Source organism: Gavialis gangeticus, unplaced genomic scaffold (assembly GCF_001723915.1).
Source record: "Gavialis gangeticus isolate Ggan-Ray unplaced genomic scaffold, GavGan_comp1, whole genome shotgun sequence".
Taxonomy (NCBI): Eukaryota; Metazoa; Chordata; order Crocodylia; family Gavialidae; genus Gavialis; species Gavialis gangeticus.
The window spans coordinates 9756551-9776007 of record NW_017728993.1 but is presented as its reverse complement, the minus strand read 5'-3'; the positions used below and the strand labels follow the sequence as shown (position 1 = coordinate 9776007).

Genomic DNA, 19457 nt, shown 5'->3' with positions numbered 1-19457 from the left:
CCCTTGGGTCTGTGGCCTGTACTGCATGCAGCCCCCAGCTGCCTCGAACTTGGAGAGCCCTGTCTTATAGGACAGAAAACCGAGAAAAGAAAATTGCCTGACCTGGCTTTGGAAAATGTCGTTAAGACAAATTCATCACAACATCTCTACTCGCTCTGTACATCTCATAATCAACTTAGCCACAGTTAAGGACGTTGGCTGCACATGTTGCTCCTCACACCATCGTCCTAACGCAGTCTTAGGGTGGTGTCACACATTCAATTTAAACTTGCTAAGTGCCGTTAAAAGGCAAGCAAACAACTGTTTAAGCAGTTAAGCCTCCATGGCATTGCATGGTTGTTCTCTTTCAGACCAGGGTTATCTCTGACCTAACAGGTACCAACTTTAATAAGTCATTCATTCCAGTGATGTGCAACTGTTGCAAGTGAATGGACACCACACTCTGGGACTCTTGAGCATAATGCAAGAGTCCTCCATTCTCCCAGGCTTTGTCTGAGTGTCATGCAGTGTATATGCTAGGAGAGGTACTGTATATGGCAAGTGATGTATGCGAAACAGGTTGCCTGTTGTGGACTCTCCATCCCTGGAAATTCTCAGTAGCAAGTTAGACAAGCTTTTGGCTGGGATGGTTTCATCAGGAATGATCGTGCCTTGAGCAGGGGCCTGGGCTGGATGGCCTTGCTAGTGAGGACCCTTCTAGACCCACTTTCTTGTGATACTATGTGCACTTTTAAATGCTTGGTAGCAGCAAAAGACTGTCGTGCCTCATTCATTGAGTAATTTAATTATAAACTTTTTATATATTGACTATGTCCTAGGAAAATTTGAATCTCTTTGACCAATAAATGAATCTTATCACTCACAGGGTTTTGCTTATTATTATAGGGATATTGTCATTACATTTCTTCAGAAAAAAATGTATTGCAGGAGGTGAGCAACAAGATAAGGAGACAGAAACAGGTGTTTAAAATGAGGTTCTACTTCTCACTATCACCAGCTAATTTGATAGCTAGTGAGACAGTGAATTAATGATGGAAAACAAATTGAATTTGGTAGGAATCTTTTTCTTTACTTCAGTGGGCCTTGGGCCTTCTATCTGTAAAAATCTAAGTTCAAAATAATTTGGGTTCCCATTAGAAATGAGTTTGGTGCTCTCAGCTTAGTCTCTATATGCATCAGAAAATCACAGTAACATTTGACACAGTTCAGAAGGCTTGGTAATTTTGGTATAAAGAAAGTTGAAATATGAAAAAAGTTGATCAGAATTGAGGTTATTGGGCCAGGTGTAGGGGGATAGCTGCAGAGACCTGGTATCACCCTCCACTCAATGCCAGAATGGTCCAGTACCACAAAATCTAGCCCTGTTGTTGTTTTCACCTGCTACAAAGGAAGATGCCAATATTTCCTTCCAAAATATGCAGTGTTATATGTTTTGTTACTTCAGCTCCACAAAGCGCCTCAAATCTGTGGAGGATGAGATGGACAGTCCTGGTGAGGAGCCATTTTATACAAGCCAAGGGCGCTCTCCAGGAAGCGGCAGTCAGTCGAGTGGATGGCATGAAGTGGAGCCAGGTAAGCTGCAGTTTTCAAGTCATAAATGTTCCTTCCAGTTTTTTCAGTTTCCTAAGAGAACAAATATTCTATCAAAGGACAATTAAAACAAACTATAATTTGCTCTGGGACAGGCAGTCTAATGAGAATACTGTTGTGGTTTGATTGCTCTTGCACCAGCAAACTTCTTTACAGTGCATTGCATTTGTATTTTGGCCAAGTATCTGGAGTAGTTGAATAATGAAGCAAAAGATATGCTCTTCTTCTCAGGGAAAACTTTCAGATCCAATCATGGAGTATCAGTGATAGCAACTTGGCAGAAAACAGCACCTGACCAGGCAGTGGACCATATTTTATCCTGTTGTGAAATATGGCTGTTTATTTAATTTAAAAACAAAAAAACCCCAAAGTCCCCATGAGATGCAAGGATTTTTGAAGGTTATATAACATTTGAGTTTACTCTGCAACGGCTTTCTAAGGGATTTGATAAGGAGTGTCATTAAAGCAATGAAGTTGGAAGGAAGACTGTGCTGAAAAACTGTGTTGAACTTAAGAACGTCTAGCAGGCAGCTGTGCTTTCCCTGAGTTAATTAGCCCGTATACGTCTGTTTCTTGTTGGTCTTCCATTGAATTGTATATGTACTTTAATGTCTCTTGATCAGCTATCTTGGTGCTAACTGAATAGTTAATAGTAGGAAAATTACTTTCCTGATATGTTGGCCCTTAAATGAGCAAAATGAATGCTACAGATCTGTGTTCTAGGTAGGGTTTCTGTTATGTATCATGAATTTGCATTATTTGCCGAGCACCGAAAAACTGTTTTGTCTTCCACCACTCAGTATTTTACCAAATCATCCATAAATGTCTTAATGGTCCTTCTTGCTATATACTTTTATTTATATATTTTCATTTATTTCAATTTAAGATGATAAAGGTGCCTTTCCTAGGCTTACAGCCCCCTAATTAATCATATAATATACAGAATTAGCTTAAACCTCAGCAGCATTTAAATCAGTTCCACAGGAACTTGGCCAGTCAGCTCGCCACCTATCCCTTCCATCATGTATGAAACATACCCTCAGCCTTCTCCAGAGAGCCTGTCGAGCAGATGTCTTTCACAGCATGCCCCCAAAATCACCAAATCTGGGGTATTTTCGCTTAAGGAGGAGCATATTCCAGAGCTTCAGAACTCGCAGAAAATACCCCGCCAGGTGACATCTCTTGTTTAATGAGGGTGCCGCATCATTAGTGTTTCTGCTGATTGCAGTTATGACAGTATGGCATGGAGAGAAAGTGTCAGTCCTTCAGAAACTACCCTGAACAGAGTGGAGCTGATGTACTGGCAGTGCTGATCCTGGAGCACCGGTGTTATGTACTCCCAAGGAGATTTCCCACACAGTGAAGCAAGCTGCTGCTTTCTGCACCAGCTTCACTCTCTGAGTGTTTTTAAGGCATAGCCTCCAATAGAGCCTACTGCAGTTGTCCAATCTGGAGGTGACAAAGCATGAACAGCAGACTCACACCTGGCAGAAAAAATCCCAGACACTAATGGTGGACATAATTGGTTTGCTGTTATAATTCCTGCTTGAGCCTAGAGGCCTACAGTCACTCCCAAGTTGTGATTATTTTTAACTCCTGACAGATGTACCCCTTCAGATACATATCCAAGGGGTGGGTATTATATCTGCCAACTCTGCACGCTATCATCAGCTCAGTCTTATGTGGGCTGCATTCAGCCAGCTCAATTCTGATTTCTGCCCAATCTTGACTAGACAGTGGCGAAGGCACTAAACTGCATTCTTCAAATCAGATAAGATGAGACATATGGTTGGGCTTTGTCCATGCCTTGTAAGCCCTTGTGACTTCTGGCCAACCTTTCCCATGGTGAAAAGGAGGATGGCAGAATGGCACTGAGCACTCTTTATAAAAGGGGGCAGTAGCCCACTGCCCACAGCTCTTTTTCCAAGAGAAAAGCACGTTGCTATTGAAGAGCATCTGTGCTTGATATCATGACTCTCCATTCTTCAGTATCACATAGGCAACAAATATCAAAGGTAGCTGGTAGATCTACTACCAGCTTGGATACCCAATCAGCATCCACTGCTAGGAGGAAATCAGAGGCCAAACTGAGCAGTGCAGTACCTGAATTATAGCCAAATCTGTACCCTGATAGATTCGATCCAAGGAGAGTTGTTGTACCACCACCCTCCACGCAGTCTTATCTGAACAGGGGAGGTCTGCTGCTGGTTAGTAACAAGCCGGATTGTCAACATGCATTGAAGGCCACACTGTTGATTCTCCTAAATAGGTAGCCTGCCTGGACTATCTCCACAGTTGAGAGACTCAGTATTTCTGTAATGGCCTTCATTCAAGACTGTCAGCAAACTCGAACCTCCTACTGAACTAAGGCATTCTTAATTTACCATGTAGCTAAAAGACACTGACTCTCATAGTTTGTGCAGAAAAGAAGAAAGTGTTCTTTGACTTCTACCGAGCCAGGAGTTTTAAAAATATCTTTACACTGCAACTAGTTAAATTTAGATCAACCCCAAACTGATGCCATAGAAGTTGTCCATCTTGCTTCATTTGTCTCTGACCATCCATAAATCAGAGTGACTTGTAGGGCAAAGCTGACAAAGAGGACACTTTGAGGGCCATGGTAGTAGACACGAGTCCTCAGTTGTCCTGCCAACCTATGAAGGAAGAGGTCTGCCCTTCAGAGCTCTAGCTAGCAGAGACTAACAGCTTATCTCCTGTTTTGATGCAGCACAAGTTACTGTACCTTATTCCCTAAATCCAACACAGGAAGTGAACATTTGGTTCTTATCTCCACCAGCACAGAATGCTTTATGAGTCTGTGACAGGGCAAATATTTTGGTCATCTGAACAATGAAATGATGCACTGCTTCTTATTACTTCGTCTGCTGCTAGGATGTTCCTCCTGTCAGAATAGCAAGGAGACCTTACCTGAGGGCTTGGAAATTTACTCCCAGCCAGTTCCGAAATATCCTTCCTACTCCCCATATTGTCCCAATAAGGTTCATACCAGGTATTTAATTCCAAGTGTAAAGCAAAGCAAAAACCCTACATTTTTAAGGTGTAATAATGCCTTTGGGCTTAAATACTTAATTAAATATGGCTTAATTTAATTAATTACATTGAACAAGTGCCCCCCCCCTTTTGGTACCTTCCAACTTGTTTTTTCTGTCTTTGCACCAATGTGTGCCTTTGAGGGCACTTGGGGTGCATACAAAATGATTGGAAAGTCCCCTCCCTGCAGAAGAGTCACTCCATGACTGCTACTACAAACTACACAGGGATTCCTGGGTAACCCCTGCTCCCGAAGGCTTTGGGTGACTGGATCTGTGCTATATGAAGATGACCAGCCGCACCAGTTGTCTGTTCATTGTGGTGACTCTCAACTCTTGATTGAATGTGGAGCTCCTAGTGTTGGCTCTGACCAGCATCCCACCCCCCCAGTCGCCGCCCCCCCAACCATTGGCAGGCTTTCCACCGAATTCTAGACATTGCAGGCCCAGGACTTGGCCATGTGATTATTACCTCTGGGGGACTTTTCACAAACAAGTGTACAGGGCTTTATTTACACATCAGACGTGACATCCAAAGCAAAAACCATCATTAATTCCATGTTCCTCATAGTGTACTCACTGAGTTTCACGTCCATTTATCTGTACACAAATGCTCCTGGGGAGTTCTCAGGCCTGAAAAGGCAGGAGTCTGCCAGAAAAGATGAATTTCCTTTCACAACAGGAAGGCTTGGAAAGTAAAACAAAGTAGACATGTAGTAAATTACTTCTGCTTTTCAAATACCTTTTGCAGGATCCTCCTTTCCATTACTTTATCTCAGCACTTTCAGTACATAACTCTTGTTAACTGAAAAGAAGGGCAAGAGAGGATAAAGATGATGTTAGGTAAAGAAAATCAGGCAGGTTCAGTCTGGTTTTGGACTTGGTAAAAATGCTGGCTTTGTGCACACTTGTTGTATGTGTATTTCTGAACTGGTTTAAAGCTGTAATTAAGAGTAAAAGCTTGCATCTTCAGATTTCGGTTCCATCATGATCAAACGTACCTAACTACCACTTGGTTCCCTATTGCCTGTGAGATGGAGCTCCTCAGTGCACACCCTCAGTACACTTGTACAAAGGGTTTCTAATACCGTTGTTGAAGAACAGTTTAGTTAGGATAGTTTGCACATTATCAGTCTACCTATTGTCCTTTCTTTATTTCATCTGTTGATGGGAAGCTCTTCCTGGTACCAAGACTTAGAACTGCCTGTTCCTGCAGCTTTCAGTATTCCTTACTGGGCATGTCTACATGTGCAATTAATGCGCATGAGTAAACTCTGGAGCTTATTGCTTTGGAGTTAATTGCTCCCAAGTGCATCATTTGAATGTGCGCCTGGGAGCAATAAACTCCATAACAATAAGCTCTGGAGTTTATTCATGCGCACCACTTTGAGCCAGGTTGGAACAGCCCTGACTGGCAGGGAGTCTGGGGGGTTAGCCTGCCAGCCCAGGGCTGCTCCCCCTGGCTCAGTGTGATGCAGAGGGTCTGGCTGGGGCACTGGGGTGCTTCACTGTGGGGCTAGCTGGCAGGCAGCCTCTTCATTGAAGCACCCTCATGCCCCAGCCACCTGGGAAAGCATCTTCATGTGTCCTGCTTCAGAGTTTTTTACTCTGCAACAGGATATTACTTGTATTTACAAGTACTATTCTGCTGTGGAGTAAATTAGTTTACTCCAGCCTAATAGGGGCGCATGTGTAGATGTGATACAGTTACTGTGCAGCTGATTAATCAACTGCCCAGTGAATGTCTCGTGTAGATGTGCCCACTATGGCTTGGGATGGGCATATTCCAGAAAAGAGGATCTGAAGGTGAGAGAGGCATGATTTACACTCTTTTTGTCTAGGGTAAGCAGAAGGAAAGTTGGGACATCCAGGACACTGGCCTCACCCCCCAGGTCAGCAGCACTGCTGCAGGCAGTGGCAGAGGTCAGCAGGCAGGGGTGAAGGCACAGTCCACTGGGGAGGCAGAGCTGCCTGGCGCACCATGCCATGCCACTTCACCTCCCTGTGGGACTGCGTCGAATGCCTCTGAGATTTCGGGACTTCTGTTTAAATTTTGACCAACCAGCCAGGACCAGCCTATGAAATCTGGGATTCTCCCAACCAAACTGGGAAGTATGGGCACCCTGTTTTTGTCAGACTGGTCCAAGTGATCTGCTTCTGAGTTCTCTTGAAACTCAGAGATGCCTTGAAGCTCACAGGAGTATCTGCCTTGGGTATGAAGACCAAAATGTCAAAGTCTGTGCTCACACTACTCACCTCTGAAGTAAGTGTGTTACTATCTTCAGCTCAGTGCTGTTCACTTCTGCACCCCTGATTTACAACGCCTTCTTTTTCAGTATTGAAGAAAAAAGTAGTTCCAGGCAACCTCCATGTGCCTGAGCAGCTGAAATCTCTGCTTATCTCTATAGGGCTGAATATTCCCAGCATGCTGCTGCCTGCTTGAATGGTACAGAGTATGATTCCAGCACTGATCATGATGCATAATTCATACATGATTTAACCTAGCACTGCATTGTTAGGGGCCCTGCAGTTGGATGTAGTTTGGTCAGTCTCCCTATCACATACTCACTGAATGGTTCTTCTGTATGTTGACTGAAGGCCTCCGCATTTGATCCTTCTGAGTCAGAAACAGTCAGGGGCTTTGTACATGCCCAGGTGAGATGTCCACAAGAGCTTGCTCCCAAGATCTATTCAAAACTAACGCTGATTTTGGAAACACCTGTGAAATCAGCTCTTGAGAGCTCCCGTGTGTTCTTGGCCATTCTCCATGCCTCTGTGCCCAGTTGTCCGGTATTGTCTATTAATAAAACTGTACTAAATCCAGCAAAACGTATCTGGCAAATCCCAGCATCGGTGATGGGGAGCACTTCCAGACCATAATCAGGCAAATTTTCTGTGTCCCCCCCAAGGAAATTCAACTGCAGACAATATTAGACCTGAGAGCAGTTTGCTGTGCTTATGTAGCATGATTACCAATGATGTGAGTATTCACCATTCAGATGATCACCAGGTATAAATTGGCCTTCACATCAAGATACTGTTTCACTGTGGAACTGGTGCAGTCAACAGTGAGTATCTCCCAGAGCTCTACACTCCCAGCTACGATGGCCTGTCTGAGTATACTGCTCCCATCAGACCATAAGGGAACAATCAGGATTTGAATATCAGACAAACTTTCCTAGAGCGTGGTCCATTGATAGATTATTTGCAGCAGATAAAAGCAGCAAACAGTGCTCTGAGCCCATGCTTAATCTCAGAGAAATTGTTTATTCAGTAGCCTCTGTAGGTAATAAATATATTCTTATCTTTCAGTAACTCAGACTTCACTCAGACCTATCCCAGGTGCCTGCCTAACATAGTTACAGATTCTCCCTTGAACAAAACAATTCATTAGCTAGTCTTCTTTTCTTTAAGCCACATCCAGGGGAAACTAGACTGTACATCTTAGATGATCTCAGGGCCTTATCCTTTGATTTGCAAAGGTCCAAACTCTTCATGGTTTCCCTTAAGGCTATTTGTAACAGTATTTGCTGACTGAATTAAAAATCAGGCAGTATCAGCTCAGAGACTATCACAGTGGGTATTGGGGTATACTAGGGCCTATAACAAGCCAGATAGTTTAGATCACCCTGTTTAGATTAGGGTTTACTCCAGCAGGGCTCAGGCAATTTCAGCAGCTTTCTTGCAAAGGCCAGCTATTCGGCCAACTGCAGGACAGCTTCTTGTATTTCAGTCTTGTACTACATTTACTAAACGGTATTCTATAGTGGAGGTATCAACCTCTGATGCTTAATTTGGCAGAGTTACACTGCAATCATTAATAGACTCCTGGCTCCCTCCTCTTTACATCATATTAGTGTTCTGTGGTCACAAAAAGTGGACTGTATATCAATAAGCACTTAAAAAAAAGTGACTTTATAATAACTAGGGTTCTTTGAGATACGTTGTCCATGCATCCAAATTCCCCAACTCACCCTGCTTTCCCACCGCCTATCTAGTACCACCTAGATTGTGCCAGGAACTAAATGGTGGTTGTGTACGGGAAGAGCGTGTTACTCAGGGCATATACTGAACCCCAGTGGTTACCCCAGTGGCCAGAAGGTTTTGTCTTAACTGTTTTGGCCCCTTGCACATTCTGGATGAAATAAATAAGGACCACAGATCTCAAGGAGCTCCAAGTACTGTAAGACAAATAGCTTTTTTAAGTGATTTTTGTTTTCATATATTTTGGACCCATATGCCCCCTTCTGTGTCACAGAACCCTGTCAAAGCACAAGCTGCCCAATTGTTTTCAGTAACAGAAGATTTTCTTTTACTTTCAAGAGCAATACAATCTATCAATTTCTTTTACATATTGTATCAGTTCCTTGTAATTGTCAATTCACAGTACCTGCCACTAAAAGGTTAATACATTTACAGAATCACTTTGATATCCCAATCTGTTACTCACAGGTGCTACACGATAGAGAAATACATTAGCATATTATAGATCTTTTATCAGATATTGTACTAAGGTATGTGTGTCTGTGCCAGACTATCAGAGTCAGGCTGCTGCGTGACTGATGGGTTATAGAAGTTAAAAATATTGCCCTTTCCCACCGCTGTATTTTATGTATAAGTTTGCTTGGGTGAAACCAGAAAGAGATCCAGAAATTAGTGTGAGTGCATAAAACTGCAGCAGTTTAATATAGGTGCTCTAAGCATTGCCAATCTTATGCACTAATATTAATCAAATAAAGTGATTAACACCACTCATTTGCTGTACCAGATATTGTCATTTTGACAGCAAATTACCACTGGATCAATGTCTTGGTTTTTCTTCTGCAATGTATATAGAAGTGTGATAGCTGAAACAACACTTCATTTCACTGGCATTATCTTTTAGGCTTATGGAAGTTAGAATGAAAAATCCTACTAGCTCATCCAGTCCCTCCCTGTGCTAGTGTTAGATTATTCTTTCCATGTTTTCACCAGTTGAGATTTGAAAGCTCTACAGTGTCTAATCAGTCTCTTTGTTCAGGAAATCCTCACTGAGATTCAACTTAATGTCAACCTTGATGGTTTTAATAACAATATTTTTAAGGAACTTTCCACCTGGAGATCTTGTCATGCATACATTGCCTTTGTTAGATCACTCCAGAGAGAGAACATGAACCAGGAGAAGGTAATCAGTGAAGTACTGTAACTCTGCCTTTTGCATCTGAGTCCAAAATATAGGACCTGCCTTACATCAAAAATAGTTCATTTGAATGTATCCAGCCCATATAAATCTGTGTGCATATATCCAAGAACATGACTGCAGTGGGAATAATTTCTGGCATGGTTGCTACACTTCAGACTTCCAGTATGAGTCATGCTACCAACTGGTCTGGTGTTGGGATCATCGAGACTTACCGCACTGGGTGACTTCAGCTTCCAAGTAGATCATAGATCTCATAAGTGCTGAAACAACCATAGGTCTGTCTAAGGTGATTTCTGGCTCCATACACAAGTGCAATAACTGGAGTCTTATTTTCAGATTGCTATTGATGATTGGGTGCATGGAGAATTATACCTTCAGCAAGACTAGACAGTTACCTCTTTCTAGATGAAAGCAGCCCCAGATGCACACCCTATTTCATAAAAATACCACGAGCAGTTTATGCACCCAGTTAGCCTTCAGCTTTCTGCCACTCCTTCCACGTAACATGTATGCATGTGAAAGAAACAGTGAAATTCTTTGGGCTGCACGTCCGTCGTTACTTGGATGGTTTATGGTGTATTGTCAGAATAGGGAGCAACTTCTCTACCTTCCCAGCTGTAAGAATTAGCAGGCAGAGCAACAATTTCTATCTGATTATGACTGCACATTTCTTCCTGATACAAGACTTGTCATAAATATAAGCTTTCTTGAGCTTTAAATTGGATTTGAAGACCATTTGCAAACAATAGCTAGTGCAGAATATGACTGCCTGATTATAGAGTGCAGTTAGTCATATGGAGAATATTATACCAGTTTTCCAAAGGCTGAACTGGTTTCTTATATTTCTGGGTCCAATTCAAGATGTTGATAGGGATCTATAAAACCTTGTCTGGTTTGGCTTTTGGTTACCAAATGCACTTCATTCTCTCCATATGTTGTCTTGACAGTTGTGATCAGCAGGACTGCTTTTGCTAAGTCTGGTTCTGAATGTGTGCTGAGCAACAGCAACGTTGTATTGGGGAGGGCATTCTACTATGACAAGCAGGGCCAAAAGAGCCCAACTTTACTGATCTTTGGGCATGAGAAAAGTCTCATTTGTTTGGTTAGGTGGTTACTGCGAAAGGCTGATTGTGATGACTAATATCATAGATGCCAACAGGTAATGCACAGGCTTTCAAATTTTGTGCGGGGCTGCATTTTATAAAATAGATAACTAAAATATTTACATAACCATTTTGCTCTTGAGGGGCCCACATTTCTAAACAGAGGACCTTCCAGAAAGATAAAAAAAAGAGCTTGGATCAGCCAACTGTTTTTATTTATGGGGTGGGACAGGGTAATATAGAGTGGTCTGATGGTTAGAACAAATGGCTCTCGGGTCCTTGGGCAAGGACCATGACCTCCCTTTGCATGAGTCAAGGCAACTGTGAAACTTTGTGGAGGAAACTGACCGCAGAACAAATGCTGGGCTATCTTAGGTAAATAAGTTACCAAAAAAAAAAAAGAAAGAAAGAAAAACTACACATTTTACAAAACACAGCTGTGTAAATAAAAATATCCTATGGAGCAGAGAAGAGGTGGCGAGATGTAATGTGCAAACTTTCTTTTTATGGCGAAGTTCTGTTCTTTACATTTGTTCTTTACCATTCGTTACCATTCCCAGTATAACTGTCACTGTATTGCCTGGCACAGTGCAGCTACTATATCTGATATGCCTACATCCATTCTTTTTTTTAACAGAGGAAAACAGACTGTTTTAAAGTAAACATGTTATTACTCAAAATTAGTAAGTGCAATGGGTTGGCAGGAAATTAGATAGGGAATGGTACAGGAAGGGGAAGAGGTTATAAGCCCACTATACCTCCCTTTTTTTCTTCTCTGAGCTACATCTCTTAGGCTGGTTTGAGGTGTTTATCATCCACTGGTTATAGGTGAAAGGGGAAATAACCCCAATCTTTTCCTTTAATTGGTCTGGGGATACATTGCTCTTTTCTTTATCCATAGTTGTCACTCACAGTATACACCTTCAGTCTCTTATACACTGCAATCAATGTATCTGCATTTATTCATCCCTTAAATGTAAGGTACCATAACGAAATTTGGGATCCTGCCCCCAATGGCGCTGCTGCAGGCAACGGCAGAGGTTAGCGGGCAGGGGCAGCATCCAGCAGGGAGGCAGAGCTGCCTAAAACATCATGACACTTCACCTCCCTGCTGGACTGCGCCCTACACCCCTGCGATTCTGGGACTTCAGTTTAAATTTTTACTAACCAGCTGGGACCAGCCTCTGAAATCCGGCACTGTCCTGGCCAAACCGGGACATATGGTCACCCTACTTAAATGCCGGCCCCAGTCCAACTTAGTCGATGTGCTTTGACTACAACAAGCTAAGAGCGACAAGAAGGGAATGAATCCTCCCTACCAACTTGGTACCTTGGTACGGAGCAAAGATACAGCCATTTCACTGCCGTTAGAATAGTATCTGTATAGTAATAGCTGTAGACCTCTCACCCCTACCTGCAGGCTTATGCCTCTGGATTCATGGCCCCTTCCAACCCTAATTTTCTTTGCTGCTTTGATTCTCTGGATCTATTTGACACAGATATGCAGGACATATCCCCCTGGATACACCCTTCAGAGTGTTACTGCAGTCACCATGGAGGCAATTCAGATTGTCCTCAGCTCCCCTTGTCTTCAGTGGGTGTGAAATAGTCCTGAAAACCAAGCCTATTTTACATACTAAAAATACTTCCCTGCTATTTTGTTAAGCCGAACCAACTGGCATCTATTTACTATGATAATATACCAGGAGAGGCCCTGTTGCTCAAAAGCTGTCAGATAAGCCGTATTCTGAGCTCAGACACGCAGCTGCCATTAGAAGGCTTGGATGTTCGCACAGATTTTAAAACATGGGAAAATCAGGAAAATGACCTGCAGTCTTCACTGTTAGGAACAGTACCAGTGAAATCAATGGGATGGCTCATATGATCAAGAGCTACCAGTAAAGCCCTACATTTGTGTAAAGGAGAGCACCTGGAAAGGAATGATTTTTAAAAAATCAGCAGGTTTTGCAATCAGTAGAATTTTTAAAAAATTATAAACGTACAGATGACCTGTTATCTGTACTTGTATAAAACATCCTGGTTTTTTCTAGCAGCATGTTTGCCTGTACTAGTCCTATCTGAGACAGCGTACGTAAATGCGCTACTCTGATTTTGAATAGAAGATAACACTTTGGATGTAGACCAAATTTAACCCTACCCTGGGGCTTGCCTTATTTGTTAACTTAAATTACATATAAAAAACCAAGCATGAGCTCAAGTCTTCTTCTGAGCTTCAGGGAAGCTTTCCTTTGCATTTCCTAGGGATGGGTGTGCCCTGTGGGGAGCAGTACTGTTTGTCTTCATTCACCCCATGGGTTCACCATCTGTATCCCTGCTTTACCCTCCTTCAGAGACAGACCACAGTCCTTCTAACACTCCTACTTGGGCAATTCTCAAACCAAATGCAGCTCCTTGCAAGTACTTCTGAATCTCAGTGCTTAGGCATCTGACATCCAAATGATTCATAGAAGCATCCTGAGCTGCGGATTCTGGCACCCTTTGCACAAGGTATTTTGAGAATTAAAAAAACCAAAACAACAAGTCTTTTAGGGGAAAAAAAAATACCAGCTGATGAAACATCTTGTTCTAGTGCTTGGCCAAGCACCAAATTTCAGAATTTTAAATAAATTGTTTGGCCAGTGGACATGGCTTGAAGATTGAGTGGGTTAAAAACCAGATCCAAGTGTGAAATTTTAGGTTGACAGTATCACTTGTTTAAAAAATGGTTAAAAATTGATTTGCCAGCCTATTGAGGAAATGCTGTAATGGTTTTGGCAGCATCCTTCTTTCTGCTGCCAGCTAAAGTACCATCTGGCTTAGTTAGGGTCCTCTTCCATCTCAGGTGCTTCCAAAATTCTCCCTAACCAGAGGATCATTTCACTGGGCTGCTGCGCCTGCTGAGGCACATGTCCTTGTCTGGGAATCCTACTGCTTCTGTTCCCTGCCATCTTGCTGACTGTGGTGCGTACGTTTGGGCACAGATCTTGCTGCCTCTCTCGAGGACATTTGCATCATTGTCAGCTGCACATATTAAATTGAAATGCAGAGCTCAGAAACACGTATCCCCTCTTTTGTCCCTTTGTTTGTGCAATTATTCCAGTTTTAATTCATCTTTGACACCTGGAATATCACAAAGCTGCTGATAATCTGCTGGCTACTAAAGGGAATGACATTGATAGAAGGATAGTGTGTGTCAAACTTGTCTCTAGACAATTGACGGCATACCCCGAGGTTTCGCAGCTTGGGGGGTGAGTACCCTAAATCCATTGCTAATCTGGAGAGTCATTTGTGGCAGTTTATTCTGCTGCCATTTGTTCCCTAAAACAGATAATAGTCACTTATCATTGATTAGAAAAAAGTATTGGTTAATTCTACCATATGTTAGTTTGAGTTATGTTTGAAGCAAGTCAGAATTGGGGCGTGCTTGCTGCCATTTTGCGGTGATGTAAGGGGCTTTAACAAAATGGTGCCTGTTTATATTTCCTTCTTGCCAAATGAATTGCTATTCCCACAGACGTATTTCTACATAGGCAAAGAAGTATCAGGGAGGAATGAACTCAGAAACCATATACGTTGCTGTTGCACGTCAGTCTTTTTAACAATGACAACTCTTCAGGTTTCTTTGTTTTCCAACTTCGTGGTTTTACTTAGAAATAAAGATTTAAGAGAAGTTGCTAAGTCTGTTTCTTATGATGTGATTGTATTGAAGGATTGAGAGTATGTGACAGAGACATGGTTAGAAGCTATCGTTTTCTGTTTATAAAATAATCTGCACCATACATTGCTGATTTAATTTTCATGTCTAGTCACTTAAGCCTGTGTTTTAAAGAGTGCTTAGACTCATAGATACTTACTCAAACATACTTTAGTAAATGGTAGGTAGCTATTATATATTGCTAAAATGTTACAACATACCCTTTCTATTTTATAAATTTATAAGATTATGATGTTTAGTATATACAGGCTATTCTTACTGTATACATTCTTGCTTTTCCTTGTATGTTGGCAAAGAAGCAAGAGTATCAAGAGTCAGTTCAAGATGCTATATATTTTAAGGATTTTAGAAAGAGTTGCATATGGTTCTCAGCAAAAAAGTGAGGTTTTTTTAGGTGTTAAAAGTTCCAAAGTATTGCTAAAGCAAAAAGAAACACTAACTTAAAACTAGAAGGAAATTGTGGACCAGAATAACAAGAGCATTCAAAAACCTGCTCAAAAATTGATATTTTAATTAATTAAAATAAAAACTAGCATTGTGAACTAGAATGATGCTTGAAATGTATCACATTTATCTTAGAGGTATAGGTTGTAGCCATGTTGGTCTAAGGACACAGGCAGACACGGTTCTTTGGGTAAATCCAATATCTTTTATTAGACCAACTCAAATAGTTGGAAAAAATCATCTCCGCAAGTTTTTGGGTACAAGCACCCTTTGTGAGGCTCACATAATCTTTCCATTTATTTGTACCAACTTTGAATGTGTATGAGTGAACTGAAAATTTTCAAACTGTAATCTTGCTCTTTGAGAGTGAAAAGTATGCAAAATATGTAGCTCAGAGTATTAGATAAGCTTCATTCAGTGTGTTAATCAAATATTTTCATGATATGAGGGCAGTTAAGAAAACAGTACAATTTTTGCTAATTGCACTTGTAAGTAAACGGATCTATCATTACATTGTCATGAAGAGTGACACTGAACAGAAACACCCTGCTAATCCCTACAAGATAAGTATTTAACGTAATTAGACAGACACTGTCTCCTTTGTTGAGCGTAGCATTAATCACCAAGAAAAGTCCAACTTTATACAAAATGGCTTTTTCTGATATGTCATAGTATTATAAAGCTTCTTACACCGTTTTGTCAAGATACTGTATTTGAAGAAATGATCAGTGAAGGCTCTTGCTGTTTCATGTGCAAAATCCATACTTTTCTTTAGTCAGTGTTAGATATTTTGAAGTTTTCTAAATTGAGAAAACTGCACGTGCTGACGTGCATCTAATGCATTCAGTCTATGAAAGACCAAAACAAGCGTGAATAACCTTAATTATGTTCTAGCAGGTTGATGTATCTTTAATTTTTCATATGCAGTGCTAGAATAAGTACATTGCCAAGGAATAAGAAGAAAGTTTCTTCCTTGATAGTAGTTCATAATACCAAACAAAGTGAGTCTTTTTATGTGAAAAATATCTTATTGTTGAAATGATGAAATATGTTGCCCCCTTCCAGAATTCATCGGCACTACATTTTTTTCCTCCTCTGCTGCTTGTAATTTTGTACTGTGAGATGCTGTCTAGTTATGAACTGGTATCAACTTGGATCAGTGCACAGCTGTATCTTCCCACCTTCTTAATGCTCCAAAGACTCTGAAGGGAAAGAACAGGGTTTAGTCAAAGACGACAGCAGCCTTCACTGAGTAACAGGTGGAGGTCAAGTTGGTTTATTTGTTGGGATGAACAGAGTGCAGAGATGAAAAATCAAATGCTTTGCCATAATAAGGTTTGGGAAGAAAATGCTGACTGGTCTAAGCTTTGATTCCAGCTGACAGAACCTTTTCTAGTCTTCATTACTTGATTTCACAGTTTAGGCAATTTTAAGAGGCTTAGAATTTTATTTCTGCTGTCTTCTATGAAACGTTTCCATCACTTTCTAATTTTTGCTTTAAATGAAGTTATGGGGACTCCCTGTTATATCAGTTTTACTTTTTGACTCCTGTAAAGTCGATATGCCATCAGAAAATGACAGGCTGAGATAAGCTAGATGCAGGAACCCGATTGGTTTTTTTTACTTAAAATAAAAATGTACCATGTAAGCACAAACTTAATTATAAAGTTTAAACCTGCAGGAAGTTCCAGCTTAAAAGTATATAATATGGAAGCACGAAGTTTCAGGAGTCTCTTCTTCCGTCTGTGTCTAGAGGATTTGTATATGTGACTTTTACGTATTGAGGAAATGCCTTGTGTTTGCTCTGAATCACAAAGAGCTGGCTAGTCCCATTTGATCATGAAAGGGAGTCACAGCAAGACACAAAATAATCAGAGCATGGCTTTCTGACATTGTGTCACAGTGCTTCTGTTGTGATGACCTATCGTAATTGTTGCCTATTAATGCAGCATCATGAAAGAAGTTCAGAAAGGTAAACTGCAGTAACGTGGTTGCTGCATCCTTTCCCTATCCTTTCTTCTGAGAGAATCCCACCTCCATCCCAGTGGTGTGCCGCCGGGGTCAGTCCTTGGTCCAATACTATTCAACATCTTCATCAATGGTTTGGATGTGGGGGTGAAGAGCTCACTGGCCAAGTTCGTGGCTGACACCAAGTTATGGGGAAGCATGGTCATGCTTGAAGATAGGCTACAGATACAGGCAGATCTAGACAGGCTGGCAAGTTGGGCGAGCCGGAACCAAACGAACTTCAACGTCGAGAAATGTAAAGCTCTCCACCTCGGGACGAGCAACCCCCTGCAGACCTACAGGCTTGGCAACGACAATTATCCAGCACTGCGAATGAAAGGGACCTGTGGGTAATAATAGGCCACAGTATGAATATGAGCCATCAGTGCAACTTTGTAGCCAGCAGGGCTAATAATACTCCGGCATGCATCAGTCGATGCATCTCCAGCAAAGCCAAGGAAGTGATTCTTCCACTCTACTCAGCACTGGTGAGACTGCAATTGGAGTACTGCGTACAGTACTGGGTGCCGCACTTTAACAAGGACGTGGTAAAGTTTGGGAGAGTCCACATGAGGAAAGGCTGAGGGATCTGGGATGCATCAGCCTGAAAAATAGAAGGCTGAGAGGGGATTTGGTAGCAGCTTACTGCTACATGAGGGGCGTACATCAACTGTTCACCAGGGCACCCTTGGGGAAAACCAGGACTAATGACCACAGACTCCTTGAAGACTGTTTCAGGCTCAACATTAGGAACATTAGACTTCACAGCTCGGGTGTCCAGACTGTGGAATAAGCTCCCTCCAGAGGTGATGCCATCGCCTACCCTGGAAACCTTCAAGAGAAGACTGGACGGTCACCTTGCTGGGGTCACCTGACCCCAGCTGTCTTTCCTGCCTGGTGCAGGGGGCTGGACCCGATGATCTCCCAAGGTCCCTTCCAGCCTCTCACAAACTAGGAATCTATGAAACTCTTTCTTATCTTTGAGGATGGCAAATAGAGAATAACTGATCCACTTTCTCTGCACTCCTTTCCCAGACCCTCTTAGCATAAGGAATACTTTTATACTCATGTTTTGCTCACACTCAGCAAAAAGGAGTCACCACCAAGCAAATCAAGATGACTGCTGGCAGGTCCCCCAAGAGCCAGCCAGAGTTTTAAAGCCTCCTGTTGAATATCACTGGCCTAAATTGCCAGTTTCTCTCTTACTCTTATTAAAACGTGTTGTCTGCCTTGCATATATGTTGTAAAACGTTAATACCAATCTGAAGCCAGACTCCAGTAAAAAAAGGAAAGACATAAATTTGAACCATTTCCACACAGATGTCACTTTCTTTACAGAAGAAAAAGTGCTGAATGATCTGCCCATAAAGGCATTGGGTCTGCAAACCATTAACCCCTGGGCATCAAAAGTCATTTATTTCAGAGTTGAGCCCTAATGCAAAATACATTTGCTGTACACTGGAACCCTGGACCTACCAGCACCAAGGTGTTAATCTGCTTTCTAATAGAAACCTTTTTGGGGGCATAATTCCAGAAAAGGTGCGAAATAGCCAACCAAGCGAAGGTTGTTTCCAGTTCCGCTTGTTCAAACAAAAAAGATCAAACAGAAACACTCCAAATCAAGCATGTTCTGAAATTAAGTGTTTTCTGTGACCTTATATTCCCATGGTGTCTAATAAAAAAATCTATCCCAAATCCTGATACCTCCTTGGTCAAATGGCAGAGTGCATCCTCCCACACAAAATTAGGTTTTAAAGTTACCTTAGTCTGCTCCTTCTTTCCCATGCATCTTTCTGGATTACATCTTGATAGAGCTTGCAATATGGGAGCCTACCCAGCAGACAGTATTTTGATGGTTTCACAGCTTTGCCCAAGTTTTTCTCATTAGAAAGCCATACACCTTCCACTGTGTCATGGATGAAATTCTGACGGACTTCAGGGCAAGAGACCCTCTAGTATCTTTGGGACTACAATGGATTATAAAGGTGTTTCTTCCCCTTCTGTTTTGAAGCTTTCAGGAATCATCTGTAGCTTTGAAGGAAAAGGCGGTGGGTGTGCTTTTTGCTCCCACTGTCTGGTTCTGGACTTCATCATAGAGTGAAAGAGAAAAAACTCCCATTGTTGTCAGGGGGTGCTTCTGTCTTCCACTAAATTCAAACAAGCACTCATAGATGTTCCACACTGTCTTTGCACGCTGCCACTGTGTGTGTTTGATATATGCCCAGTTCTTCAGTGATACAAAGATGCACCTACTCACTGTCAAAATCTCCCTCCTCTTTCAGACTCTCTACTATTTCACATGAACCTGGGGTTTCCTTACACTCCACTATACTTTCAGTGTTCAGCTCCTCCAAAAAAAAAAACAA

The 19457-nt window shown here is 41.8% G+C and overlaps 1 protein-coding gene across 6 annotated transcripts in view; it reads left to right on the top strand.

Annotated features, from left to right (window-relative positions):
• The window catches only part of NFIA (nuclear factor I A), a 359137-nt gene that overhangs the window by 278921 nt on the left and 60759 nt on the right, over positions 1 to 19457 (top strand). For all 6 annotated transcript variants that reach the window (XM_019501201.1, XM_019501205.1, XM_019501204.1 and 3 more), the window contains exon 6: positions 1445 to 1572. In XM_019501201.1, coding sequence (XP_019356746.1) covers positions 1445 to 1572 — 128 coding nt within the window. The remainder of the gene's footprint in view (positions 1 to 1444; positions 1573 to 19457) is intronic.